The 15,337-nt window shown below is 32.9% G+C and overlaps 1 protein-coding gene across 1 annotated transcript in view; it reads left to right on the top strand.

Annotated features, from left to right (window-relative positions):
- LOC108727495 (dipeptidase 1) overlaps positions 1–15,337 on the top strand; it is a gene marked incomplete at its 3' end in the record, with an annotated part of 89,738 nt that overhangs the window by 15,456 nt on the left and 58,945 nt on the right. The window contains exon 2 of the mRNA XM_018455637.1: positions 9,816–9,969. Within this exon, the coding sequence (XP_018311139.1) occupies positions 9,816–9,969 (154 nt within the window). The remainder of the gene's footprint in view (positions 1–9,815; positions 9,970–15,337) is intronic.

The following is a 15,337-nucleotide window of genomic DNA, read 5'->3' as shown; positions in this document are numbered from 1 at the left end:
GAGAGAGAGAGAGAGAGAGAGAGAGAGAGAGAGACCTTATACCTATTATTTTAACTTACTAACGCCATTTCTCGTTATTAACGAAGAATTGATTTCTGAATATGGACCTCATTGACATTTACATTGACTATCTGACTTTTAATAAAAAGCATATTATTATGCTTGTATCTTTGCATGTTGTCAAAAATTGTAATGGAAAGTGAAATGAGGTTCTTATAATCACTTTAATTTGTTTATGATGTAGAACATATTAATTTACTTTTTAAGCTTATTAATTTTATACAGCTGAAGAGGACTATATAAGTAAAGCTCGAAACATTCTGTAACAATTCTTCATGAGAATAATAAATGTTGTTATTATCGGTCATCCTAATTTTTGCTTGTTTAATTTAGTTTAGATCTTACATTTAAATTCGTTATTGCTTTGCAATTACAGCATACACTATAATTTTTAATGCAATCATAAACTTTCATCATAGTGCGAGATAAATTTATTGTCTTACAAATTCTGACAGATGCGCGAGTTTTATAGAGGAAGGTCACCGATACTAACATAGGTCTCCTAAAGCGATATCCCTTTATTTCTTAGAAACTAACCTTTGTATCTTATTAATACTAATAAAAACGTGATCTGTTTAGCTAATTAAAAAAGTACAAACTCATAATTCATATATTTGTAGCTTATTTCTATACCAAATCAGCTAAAAACAAATTCTACGAATCCGAGAAGAAAATTCTTACAATGTTCTTTTGCAAATTGCGTGATTAAAGTAATAGTGACTGTATTATTGATAATATTATGTCATTTTAAATGTTTATAGTTTTATAAATTAGTTTTCTTTACAGAATAAGATATATCTTTACTTATAGAGTAGGAATGTTAGCATTATTGCCTACTATGTCAATTTTGGAGCCATTTTGTCAGACGCTCATTTTTGCATAACTTATGAAAAACTTAATTATTGCAAAATTGCAAACAGTATTATAAAAACTGCTTATACTATTTGATAGAAGACACTTTTTAGTTTGTATTTATGTTTTTGAAATTGTATTTTTACCTTTTGTTTAAGAAATATTGTCTAAAAACAAAGTGGTATGTCGGTATCAGTGATCTTCCTCTAACCAAGACGAGTAGTAAGTTAAGAGTCTTACGACGTAAGTAGTCCACTTTTTTAATTCTATTCGTAGAGAATAAATCGTTGCGGTTAAAACGAGTAAGTACCGATTTTACTGCCATCGACGAATACGAACATGACTCTGGCCGTTGTCCAAATCCCGCGGGCACTTTTATGAATTACTAAAATTTTCCTACGTGTGTCGTTAATGGCCATTCCGAAAAGTGTTTTAAGCCAAGCGACAATCGCATCGTCGCTTCCGCAGTCTAGTACCCGGTACGACAAAAGTAAATCACTGGATACACAAAGGGAGTACGATTTCGATTAAAGGATTAATGCAGAACTTGGAATTACACACGTGGAATTATATGCGCTTTGCCAAAGTACATTTTACGGATACTCTCGTACACTTCTCCAACGGCGCAACGCGAGTGTCTCGAGGCTGCGTACATGGTAACCCACATGAAACAAAGGGCTTTACCGGCATTTGGTCACACTATCCTGCATGGACGATCCAATGGACAAAAGGACTCAGTCTCTCTATGCACACAGGAAGTCTCATTGTATCTGTTTAGCCGACCAGAGTACACGTGCATTTGCAGATGGCTTACTAGCTCGAGCGGCCTACTGCTAAATTTATCCCTCTCAACACGAAATTATTTCTCTCCTTGGCAAGCGTCCTTTCGTCGGAGATGAAACATCTCGGAACGAGAGACAATGGCAGCTAACCGACTTAATTTAAAGTGTGCAAAAGGACGCGATGTAGAGTATCATCAACTTAATGCTATAAATGCTTCAAAATATTATCATCAACTAGAAGACAGAATTTACAGAGAGACAAAAAAGTTTGGCCACAAAATTTTGTGTTTATCAAATCAAATACATATTTATAGAAGAAATAAACTCTGAAGTTACATAGTTATATCTTATTAAATAAATATTAATATCTTCAATTCATTAACTGATGATCAGTCATTAAGATGCAAATCTTTTGGTGCAGTCTTTTTGGTACTTAATGAAATGTAACAAACACTCTAAAATTTTTTTTTTTAATATATGTTACTGTCCAGATTACAAGCTGATTACATTACTCATCATCATTTTGACGTTAAAATGACGTCTTTAATGCCATTTTGATATCAAAATACATATAACGTTACTCGAATAATTTGACACACTCAAAAACTTTATAGCCAAATTTTTTTGTTGTCATCCTGACACTCAAAGAATATTTCAAACCATTTGTAGCATCAAGTTGACCGCACTCGCAGTTTGCATATCTGCTCCGATAATAAAATCGTCCGATTTGCCATAGAGCTATAAGCACGCACTCAGCCGCTGTCGGACAGAATGGCGCACAAAATTTAAATCAAGTCGGACATTCGCACATTGCTAACGCTCGTATATTCCAAAAACGATCGAACTATTACTCGTGTACGGGGTGGAGAACATGCGGAGGGGTACGACCGATATTGGTAAGCGAATGCTCGTTTGGTTATCTAATTCTGCTGGAAGTTAGGCACCTATCGCGCCGCATGCAAAGTGCATTTGAGAGGGTACGGTGTAGTTGCAAACGTACGGCAGATCCATCGCTGATTTGAGGCAGATTTGTTGGGGTAACAATGCACGCATATAACCACACGGCCAGCGCGCGCCTTCCTGTTGTCGGTATATATATACCGAGCACCAGAAATTCCTTTACGTCAAACTATGCTGTTGTCTGCTGACTTGCGATTAGAGTAAATTCCGGAAATACAAAGAATATTTGGCGTCTCGGCACGACGAAGGAGTCTGCCAATTTAGTTATCTTGCGCTAAATACACACTGAGAAAAATGGTCTGGTTGGATTAAAGTCATTCTAGTGGAAAATTAACAAATCAGAATTTTCTGGTTAAATCTACTAAAATTCTAATTGAGATAACTAGAATTCTGATTGATATAATTATTCTGGTAAAAATAAGAATTCTAATAGAAATATTTACTAAAAATATACCAACCAGAATTCGGTTATCTCAACTAAAATTCAAATAAATTTACAAATTTTGAGTTGTCCATTTTCAACCAGAAATTTTTTTCAGTGCGTCAATATGTTTCTTGTGCGATTAGGTAACTTTTGATTAGATTGCTTTACTGCCGAAAATTTATAACGCGAAGAAAAATAATGATTTTTATTAACGCGAATGTGTGCTTCTTTCGTCTGATTAAATTAACAATTTCGCAGAAATCAAACAAGATTTGATTGATTTAGAATAATGTGGCACGTTTGAAAGTCTAACAATGAAACTAGATTAAAATCCATTTCTGTCACCGGATGCATAAATTATTAGGAAAAGACATTTGAGAATCTGCACTCACAACGTGTGAATGAGAAACGCGTTTTTCGAAAACGAGAGAATTACTTTATCATTTAATGCATATGCAACTCCAATTTGAATGACGGAAGCGTGTGTCAGAATGCATCAACCATACGCATAAACAAAAATACAAGTACAGTAATGCTCGATGTATGCAAAGTAGGTAAAGTATACAGAAACTCACTGTTACATACTCGTAAATAAATATAGACGCTTAAAAAATTATAATGCAATATTCTGAGTTCCAATTACGATTTCTTTAATATATGTACTTTTTTTCCTTGAAGAATATACACTGGAAAATAAGAAACTTTATTACATCTACACTTTATTATATCTATATATTAAAAAAATTAAAAACTTAAATAGAATGTAAATTGCTAATAATTATTCAAAATTTTATATTATCAATAAATCACTGTCTACAAATAGATTAATTTTATTTTATTTATTTATTATATTATATAAATAGATTTATATGCAAATAGATCATTTATACTTTAAAATAATGACAATCGAAATTTTATGATTAGTTTTCAACACACAAAAACACCCTGCTTTTATATTTTAATATTGCAAATAAATAACCCATATTTCAAGTTATATGATTAATAACTCACATTCCACATCGTGTAATTATGAATCCAGGTTAATTGTCGATTTTCTCGTCCGATTTAATTTTTGATATCTGTCATGTAAATATTTTGATTTGTGAGTTTTATGTACATATAATACGTATTATGCAAATTCGGGCATCACTCTATAGGTAACAAATAAATTCACTCACCATGTTGCATTGGCATCATGCTGTATGTTGCATCTAAAACAGTTTTATACGGTCATTAATTATAATTTAACAGTTATCATTTGTATGCAATAACAGATTATTCTATTTTATTTTAATTTCACTTTCTCGATTTTATTCTAAAAATTGTTAATGTATAAAATTTATTACTAACTGAGTAAAAATAAAAATTATTTCCATTTAATTTATTTCTAATTTAATTTATTTTCTAATAATTTACTGTAAAAAGAAATGTGTTTAAAAATAGAGTCAAGAATAAAACATTTTAATATATTAAAATTAAACTTCTTTTTTCAGTGTTGTAGTCTCAAGAAACTCTGCTCTTCGAAGTTATTTATATATTGCACAAATATCAACGAAAAAAATAATTACCTCTAGCAATTAATTTAAAAACAAAGTAAATTTATTTACCAGCCAATGATCGTTGTCCAGCTTCGCCCGCTTCTGCATTCAAGTTGACTCCTGAAGATCAAGACACTTCCATTTTCTGAGACACTCACGGAAACGTATCGATCGATAAAACATGACTAATTACGATTACGGGGAAGCTATTAACGACACACTCCCGAATCTCAATACTACGCATTTTCGGCACTCCCGATTTTAAATATTCTGGTTTTTCGGTACTCCCGATTCTCAATATTGAACATTTTTTTCCGATATTCCCGATTTTCGACACTCCCGATATTCACTCGCGACTTTTACTCCTCGATCCGCATCCGCCAGCCATGGCATCTAAAAAATTAACGCATACCAATGATAATCATAGAATATAATTATACACGAAGAGAATAATAGAGACGTACGAAGCAAATTAAACTGTAATGGCGTATGTTGGAGTATAACGAAAGAACGGTCAATCACAATTGCGTATCGTCGTGATACGGGTAATTGTTATACGAGTTTAACCTCCTCACCTCCGATATTGATAAAATTAGGCTCATTCGACGCATTTTTGCACGAAATGAACGAATCTGCCAAAAAAGTGCCCCGCGAACCGAGATATTACATATTAATTGTTAAAGTTGACAGAGCGACACTTTTTTGGCAGATTCGTTCGTTTTGTGCAAAAACACGTCGAATGAGCCTATAAATTTCATCGGAGGTTAGGAGGCTAAATTCAACACTTACCCGAAATACTTTGGAAATGGTACTCACCATCTTCCGACACTCCTAATTTTCGGCACTCCCGATTGCTCCCGAAATTCACTCGCGACTTTTACTCCTAGATTCGCATTCGCCAGCCAAGGCATTTAAAAAATTAATACATACGATATAACTACAAATACTATTCGTAAAGCGAATAATATGAGGCGTACGAAGGAAATTAGACTAATGGCGTATTAGAGATTAGAATAACGAGAGAAACATACACAGTTATGATCACAATTGAATATCGTGCACACTACTAACGTTCGTAATAACGAACTAGGTGTACTGCCGGGATTATTGTCCGTAATACACGAGGATTAAGATTCGAACGTGTCCGTTCGGTACGAAAAGATACGCACAATTGCGCGCGGTCACCCACCTGCGACGTTTGTATGGGGAATGCGGACGGTGGGTATAGCACGATGCGGTGCAGCGTGACGCGGCGCGAGGTGTTTACATGGGAGCTTGCGACCTTGGACGTTAACGTTTAAACGGCTTCAACGTTTTTTGGTCTGGACCATCGATACCCGACTTTTTCCAATGCTTTTTCAATGCTCTTTACATTGCTTATATACTATTTTATTAATAAAAGGTTTGTCCGCGTCGCAAGCTCCAACATGCTCCAACATGCTTCTATCATAGCTCCTACTCACTCTAGGTTTGTTCGTATCGCAATCTTCAATGTGTTCCAACATGCCCCTACCATAGCTCCTACTCACTCCAACGCGCTTGATAGGGGCATATTGGAGATTGCGACTATCAAGCGCGTTGGAGTGAGTAAGAGCTATGGTAGGAGCATATTGGAACATGTGTAGCACGCGACGCGACAAACCTAAAGGTAAATACATTTACACATGTCGTTCTCTAATTATGTTTTCTAATTAACCCTTCATATTAGGGTCGTTTTTTATCTAAGCGAAATTTTATTCTCAAATTTCTTGGCATAAATTTCAATCTTTACTAAATAAAATTCTAACATTTGAGTTAAATAACTATTTGGCAAATAGCGATGTAACAGAGATGAAAAATAATCTAGAGATTTCCTAGATTTTTTGAAAACTTAGAACAGTAAAAAATTTAGGTTGGACGAAAAAAAATCTAGCGTATGCCTACGGATAAGTAAAAATGTGCGTATCTAATACGAAGTAATATGTGTGTCTACGAAGAGTTAATGTCTGGTGTTTCAATTAAAAAACAAGTTTTTACAATAGATTCATTTTTATGAAAGTTATAAGCAATCAAATTGAATATGCCATTCAAATAAATTCATAATTTAATAAATTCAGTGTTATGTTATATACTGTAGTGAGATTTTTAAGCAGGGAGTAATTCATCTAATTTTTTTTACGTAAACGGTTAATTGGAGTGTTTTATATCCTAATTAAAATCACTATATTATTGACAATATATTATATATTGTTTATTGCTGATTTATATATGTATATATATATTAATATTGAAGAACATTATGAATATAAATTTATTATTTACTCATAATTTTTTTCTAAAAAAAGAGTAACTATTACTGATTTCAAAACAATTGTTAAACAGAATACTGAACAGAAGCACTTTAAATAACTTGTTATGGCAATACTTCTAAAAAATAAAAATTTTAATTACTATAACGCTTTTTTATTACGGCTTTTCAATAGAATTGTATATTTAAAGATTCATAAAGAATACGTAGTTATTAAAAAAAAATATGTCGGACAATATCTATAACTATTGTTGGCTTTAAAATAAATATTAAACAATATTAAACAAAAGCACGTTAAATAACTTACTATGGTAACATTTCCAAAAAAAAAAATTTATTTAATATACGCTTACGAGTTTTCAACGTAATCGCATATTTAAAAGTTCATAAAGAGTAGATATTGAAAAAAAATTTTAAACAATATCTATAACTGTTATTGGTTTCAAAACAAATATTAAATAGAATATTAAACAGAAGCACGTTGAATAATTTATTACGACGGTGATTTTTCTAAAGAAATAAAGATTTTATTTAATATAACACTTTCTTATTATAGGTTCTCGGTAGAATTGCCTACTTAGAAGTTTAAAAAAATAGTTATTTTAAAAGAATTATTAAACAATATCCATATAAAATTTTACATTTTATGTTTCTTCGCCATTGGAGTGTAAAAATACATTATAATAATATCTGTAGTCCGACAAACATTACTCATAAATTTATATTTTAGAATATGTATAATTACAACAAATATATAACCAAAGCAGCATCAATTATTCTAATGAAGTATTATTTCTGTTAATAACAATATGCAATAACTTTTAAAATTATAAAGAACAATATGAAATATCGTTCAAATAATTATGAATGATATAATAATATAATGTACCTATATCCATAATCACTGCCAGTTAATCATTGTTCTACATTTTAACTTTTATAGCTATCTTTTTACAGAAATCTTTTGGATAAATATAAAAGTTGAATTTTAGTTTGAACAATAGCAGAGCGTGAAAATCGTCAATGACTTAAAAAAAATATATTCAAGTAAAGAACTTTCAGGGACCAAGAAAAAAACTGTTTTTTTTACCGAGTTTTTAATTCAAAATTTCTAGTTTTTTCTGGTCATTTTCATCTCTAGGAAATACGCGGTTGATAACGAAAACAGAACGCGTGTAACGAACGCGCGCTACGCAGCACAGTATCGGGCAAACCGTTGTTGCAATTGTACGTACGTACCTCTTCGAATTGACCGAATGTGTTTCAACCGAGTGCCGAGTGCCATGAACAACGATTGCTGCAACAATTAGTGCGCGTAATGAACGTGCGTCTATACGCCGCGATGTTCAAGCTTCCTTCATCCATTCATGAGAGAAATATTGATTGATCAGATAACCAGTGATACGTAATATGTAATATATCAGCCCTTTCAGCGAACGCGTGCCATGTTATTATACGTTCAAGCATTTGTCACAAAAGCAAGCAAAATGAATTAAATGAATAAAGCTTATATTGTTAATTTATGATATCATTATTTTATGTTCATTAATATGGAAATATTAATATGAAAATCGGAATAGATATTCTGATTGTGCAGTTACAAAAATTGAATGAGATTTATTCAAACACACACACATTGTTGGTAAATATATATAATTGTAGTCTATTTTATCGATAATTAATTTTTCGTATGTTGTAATTAAAGTTAATAAATATTATTGTTAATATATAAAATAAAGAGGTATATTCGTATTAAAAAATATATATATTAAGATTTTTTTATTAGTATGTTTCTCGTGTCGTCATTTTACAAAGAATGACCTTACTTTTAAAATCTTTCAATTATGCGATAAAGAATTCCGCACTAATCGTGTGGAAAATTAAATTCCGAAATGAGTTAGTTTTCGCATATAATGTAGCTTATAATGTAGCGAAAAAGATATCAGAGACACAAGACTTTAACTATAATGTTTCAAAGGTGTTCTGTGAGCACAAATTTTACATCTTTAATACATCTTTAATCACAATTCAAAAATTCTCCATTATTGAGCTTTGTACCTATAGCATCTTTTGATCAACACATTATAAGCTACATTACATGTGAAAACTAATTACACTTATTTCGCCAGGATCCAATTTTCCACATAATTAATGCGAGATCCTTTATTTATACATAGTAAATATCAAAAAATTCCATTTTCTGATAAAATATAAAATAAATATTTATTTCAAAAAGAAGTTTAAACGAATCCAACACGTCAGAGAGAATTAAATTCATGTTTCATCTCAACAAGAATGCAAATACATTCTTGTTTCCGTGAAGCATCCTCTGTATAACTTCGTGGAAAATAAGTTTGACACAGCTACCGAGTCCACCTCAAGTTGGACATCAGATAACGCTGTTATAAAGGCTAAACTTTGGCTATCTAGAGTTTGTTTGGCTATATTGTAGAACAAAATTACAGGACATCGAATATTCTCGTTTTGAAGTATGATTAACACCAGGAGTAATTAAGCTTAAACTATAAGCTCAAACAAATAATGAGAAATGAAGTGAATGTATCTTGTATAAGTTGCAAAACTTTTAACAAAATAATTTGAAATATTCTGCTAACATCCAAGTTTTTAACTGATTCTTTTAAGAAGTCGTGGCACTCGTGATACTTTGTCTTTTCGTCGGAGGATCACGAACAATCGTGTAAAACAACTTTATTGGAAAAGTATTTGGAAGTTCCGCGCGCGGAAATACATATATTTCGCGTCACATACGCGTGAAGAATGTATATTCTATCGGAATAATTTATCTAACTGTTTTAGTAGCACGTCATGTTTAACTTAAAAAGTTTAAAGGATGGAAAAGTCACGGACGGTGTGTATGCCCATATCAATCGATATTTCGCGTTTTCTTCCAGGCACAACGACCTACCCTGGAATATACGGAAGTTCCTGAAGAACCAGTTGAGGGAGTTCAGGTTTGATGACCTAAGTGACATTCATCCCTGGTCACGGAGCGCCTGGAGCCACACAGATCTCAAGAGATTGAGACAGGGCATGGTTGCAGCGCAGGTGAGTTTAATAATAAGTATTCGTCAAAGTTATTGCTGCGGCCGAAACTTGATCTATCGTGGTACTGATTGAACATGCAAAAAATTTTTCATTGAATAACGTGCAGCCTCTCTCTATACAATTAATTAATTGTTGTCGATATTTACATAGAATCGATTGGTTCAATTTTTATAAATGAAATCTAGTAAAAAGTTTGTTGAATAATTTAACTTTTGCAAAGATACTTTAAGAAAATGAAGTAGAATCTTTTTACTTCCAGAAAATGAACAAGAATACTGTAAAACTCTTAAGAAGATTATTGGAAAGCTGCTTGTAATAAATGTGATTTCTTGAACGTTAACTGCTTGATCAGATTTTCATAGCTTTAATTTATGTATGTATTACGCTTATTAGTGTTTCTATTGTTTTTTAAAACTATGACTTCATGTTGGAAATTTTGCGTAAAATTTATGAATAAATTAGAAATATTTATTGTTCAGCAAAAATGCGCGTCGTACTGCACTGAAAAAAAATGTTTGATGTTTATGGCTGTATAATCACAGTATGGTACACTGAAAAAAATACAGTCAATTTTAACAAATATTTAGTTCAATACTGCCAACTAAATATTTATTAAATATAAAGATATATTTATTTGTTACAAGAAACATTAACTTGATTTAACAATCATTCTTTTTACTGAACAAATATTTATTTGTTGTAAGTAAATGTTTAGTTGGCAGTATTGAACTAAATATTTATTAAAATTGACTATATCTTTTTTTCAGTGTACAATAATTATGGTTAATACTGCTACAATATGCTAATAATAATTATATTTATACACTGAAAAAAAAATTTGTAGATTTTAAATAAATATTTACTTCAATATACGTATAGTACTAACGATTATATATATATTGGAATAAATATTTATTTAAAATCTGCAAATTTTTTTTCTGTGTAACTTTATATCGACGCCTGAGCCATAGAAGGTCTTATATCGAAGAAAACATGAAGAAAGGTCTATGTCAAGAAATGAATGAAAAGCGGTCTATTTCGCGTGAGAAAGACCGATTTATGTCGGAACGCATACGAAGTACGGTTTATATCGAGAAAATGAGAAGAACGGTTCAAGTCGCATGAAATTAAAGAAGGAAGTTTACACTCCAAGTAATCGTTTACGTAAAAGAATTAGATGAACTATGACTCCCTGCTTAACCCTTAATACACTACACCTTTGGATCATTCGTATCCTGCGCATTTCTTTTCTTTGAAATACTAAGAGCACCTGATCACATACCGGTCTCTTTTCTATGTAGCGCAATATTCACTACTCATAAATTACACAAATTTAGTTACGAAAAATTAAATAATATATGAATAAATGAGTGCGAGAAACAGAAACTTGAAAATCAAGACGATTCCCGTTCTCAGTCATACTACTCTATAAAATTTATGAGAAGAAAATATATTGCGCTATGTAACCTCTTCTTTAATCTCATGTGACTTGAATCGTTCTTCTCACTTTCTCGATATAAACTGTACTTCGTATGCGTTCGGACATAGACCGATCTTCACGCCTTGTGCGAAATAGACCGCTTTTCATTCATTTCTTGACATAGACCTTTCTTCTTGTTTTTCTCGATATAGCACCTTCTATGGCTCAGGCGTCGATATACAAAAATATGTATAGTTGGATCCGAAAATAAGTATAATTTAAATTTTTTTATATCATATGTATTTCTTTACATATTTATATAATATTTTGTGTGTATAGAACTGTAATGGTAATTATTGTTATTAACATTATAACAGGAATAACTGTAAAAATGGGGCTCCTAAACCGTATTACTTTATCATGCAATTATGGTTACAAACACCAAACACTTTTCTCTCAACAAATTGCATCACGGGAAATAACCAAATAAAAAAAAAAGAGATAACATTGTTGCGGATTAATTTGAATCTTTCTTTCTCTCTCTCTCTCTCTCTCTCTCTCTCTCTCTCTCGGTTTTCGAAAACAGACCTGGCAATTAGTTGAGCTTAACATGCGATTTTCGCCAACTCCGTCGCAGCTCGCGAGGTGAAAATTAAATCCACGCGAATGAGAGAATCGCATGTCGCCTTGAAGCCACAGTACCGCCAAATTGCAATTAAATGTTCGCACGTAGAACTCAACCTGCAGAGTCATCGACAATTATAACTAATTTAAAGTCGCGTTAATCCAGTCTGATTTAAATTCAAGCGGTTGCCGACTCGCAGAATCGCATGCAGTTAGTCGTTCGCCAATATTGCTACGAAATGTTCGCCGTATCCTAAAGCCTGTTTTGTTCGCGGCAAGTAGGGATTATTAATTTATAGCGTGCCGTGTACGTAACTCGACTATAAATCAAACAGCAGCGGTACCGCGCCTAATAGCAATTAATCGATTTTACAAAGATTTCACGCCTACGTTTAAACACTAATCCGTTTACGACTTTGGAGTATCCTGGTGCGTCAATTTGTGCGTACTTCGTAGTATCTGTCGTAACAAGTACGATAAAATTTATTTTGCAAAAAAGGGAAATACGTGCTACACAATACATGACACGGGAGAGAAAAAAGACTAAGCTATTAAACGTATTACTGTAATAACAAAAATTACAGAAATTAATTATCTGCCGCCGTGTTACATCGTGCGGAACAACCCCGTGAACGAAAGTCGACTAACACGGACACTGCCGGAATTATCTAACAGTTCCGATCTTCCGTGAACCGTGAATTTAACGAATATAAATTTGATCTTTCCGATCGCGCAGTTAAAGCTTTCACGCGCGACGCTTCCGCCGGGTGATCGTTAATAACGGGGATTAATCTAAAATCGCAATTAAGATCTGACCATAAAAAATCACCTCTCGGTTCAATTAACGACGGAAACGGCTCTTTAACGATCCGAGGAAAATCGAGGCGAACTTGGGCAATTAATTTCCTTCGGTTGCCCGCCGTGCTTCACGTGCCGCCGAAAATTTACCACGACACGATCGGTTTCCTTCCCTTTCCACCCCCTCCCGATCCGAAATACCTTCGATTAATCCCGCGAAAATCCCTTTTCGAGCGACTCGGTATCGTATCGAATAAACTTCGACATAGCGCGCGAAACTTTGCACGAAGTCGGAGAATCTCTATCGAGCATATCGACTCTCAACCGCATCCGCGGTAGCCTGAAGTGTTCGTTAGAAATAGATAAAGAATAGACGAATCAGAGTGGTAAAAGAATTATAGCTAAAGGAAATTTTTGATATTCCGATAACACGGAAAGAAAGAACGATTTTATTGAAATGTCTAAAATTTAATTAGATAAAGTTTTGAAGATAATTTTATTGAACCATCAAAATAATTACGTAGGAATCTCAAGCATGATGTTACAAAAAGTTTGATATTCCAGATTTTAACGTCCTATACGTAATAATTTTGATGGTCCAACAAAATTGTTTTCAAATCTGTATCTCTAAATTTTTAGACACGTCAGCAAAATCAACCTTTCCATGTAAAGACAATTTTTCTAGAAAAAAGGTCTCTTTAGAAAAAGGAATATATGTGTAATCAAAAAAATAGAAGATTTAAGTATATCAATTAGAATTAATTATTGCTTGAAAATTAAAGTGCTCTGTAAATAATATAAATAACGTAACTATTCGCGACTGCACTGACTGATGCCGCGTAAATTTTTTTATTATAAAAACAACGATTTTATTTGGAACGAGGTAAAGATTTTAGAAGAGGAAAAATCACTAAACAAACGAGATTGACTTCTGAAGTGATTTTTATCCACAAACAAAAAGAAGATCTAAATTTATAGAGGGACACGGAATTATTAGATCCGTTGTATCGTGACCTTTTTTCAAAGTCTTGATTCTCTCACCTCTCAGCGTATTATTATTTATCTGTGTATGTCTTTACTTCGTTACTTTCTCATCTGTTCTTATACTTTGACTGGTAACGGACCTCGTGATGTCACACGTCTTTCTCATACTAATATGTACAGCGAATATGTAAGTTTATTTTAATTATAATTTCGGATTGATTTTTACTTATTAGATTTATATTATAGATTGACTCACGTACAGTATTCAAATACTATGACATTCAAGATTTTAAATGAAAGGACACATCTTTCAACTTGTATAATTTTATCAATTGACTTAATATTATATAATAGCGTACCGTTTATATTGCGTTCATTAATTACTGAAGATGACCAAAATATATTGAGTAGTCGAAACGTTTAAATTATTGTTAATAAACTTTATATTTTACACACTAATAACCAGTCGGCTTTTATAGGCATTTTTTTCACCTTTGATTGTATATCGTCGAGCCTTCACACTTCTTATATTTTTATTATAAAAATTTTCTTCAACTTCAAATGTTCTCATTATCAAAAATTACTCCCCTTTGTACGTGGTAAGCTTATTGCGTTTAAAGTAGCTCTCAAAGGAGAACAGAGACTGAACGGAGGCTACGTAGAGAATTTATTTACGGTACTTGAAGCACTCGCGCGCGCGTTAGCAGAACGTGCCTCTGAAGACACGAAGTGCATAGTCGAGAGTTAACACAGAAGAGGAAGATAAAGATGCACATACAGTCACGGTGTGTACGCAAAGTACCTAGTCCGGGGAAAAGTTTCGGGACGCGTGTGGATATAAAGATATTCCTCAGGAACATGTTCGAACGTCAAATTTGGCGTATCGCACATTATATACGTATAAGTTGCTACAAACAATCCGGTGTGTTAAAACGAGAATTTTAACTCGTGTTAAATAAACGATGTGATTCAGTAGCGTGGTAATAGAGGGGTATACTGGTCATAAACTCGCACGATATAGCGCGCGAATCCATTTAAGAGCCCGATATCGAATGCGACCTGGCGAGGATGAAGCGTGACCCATACACACACGTGTGCTATACGTTCTTAAACGCATTGAATCTCGATTAAATCGGAAGGAGGATTACGGGATTTTCGGTCTCGAGAATGCCGATATTCATTTTCGAGGTGCCGCTCGTGCGTTTCCCTCTCCCTCTCACCTTTCCACCATTCCATGATGATTAATTCAAAGGCATAGAATATGGACTGCGCCATCCGTATCTAATAGCGAATTTATAAGTCACAATTAATATTATGTATTAGATTAGTGCATACTAATAGCTGCTATGCATAAAATTAACAAAGTTAAATATACAAGAGTGTATAGATATATTAATTTAATTTAAACGATTAAATACTCAATAATGACATTGTCATATTAACTCACATCACATTTAACAATTGTTAAGCGGCAAGACCTCTTTTATGTCGTGCACGAAGAAAATGCGTAAACGGTACACGGTACAGCGAGTCCAACACACA

The sequence above is a fragment of the Mycetomoellerius zeteki genome, unplaced genomic scaffold (genome assembly GCF_001594055.1).
Source record: "Mycetomoellerius zeteki isolate Tzet28-1 unplaced genomic scaffold, Tzet1.0 scaffold5, whole genome shotgun sequence".
NCBI classification, from domain to species: Eukaryota; Metazoa; Arthropoda; class Insecta; order Hymenoptera; family Formicidae; genus Mycetomoellerius; species Mycetomoellerius zeteki.
Note: the sequence above shows the minus strand (reverse complement) of the source record. Positions and strands in the feature narration are given on the sequence as shown.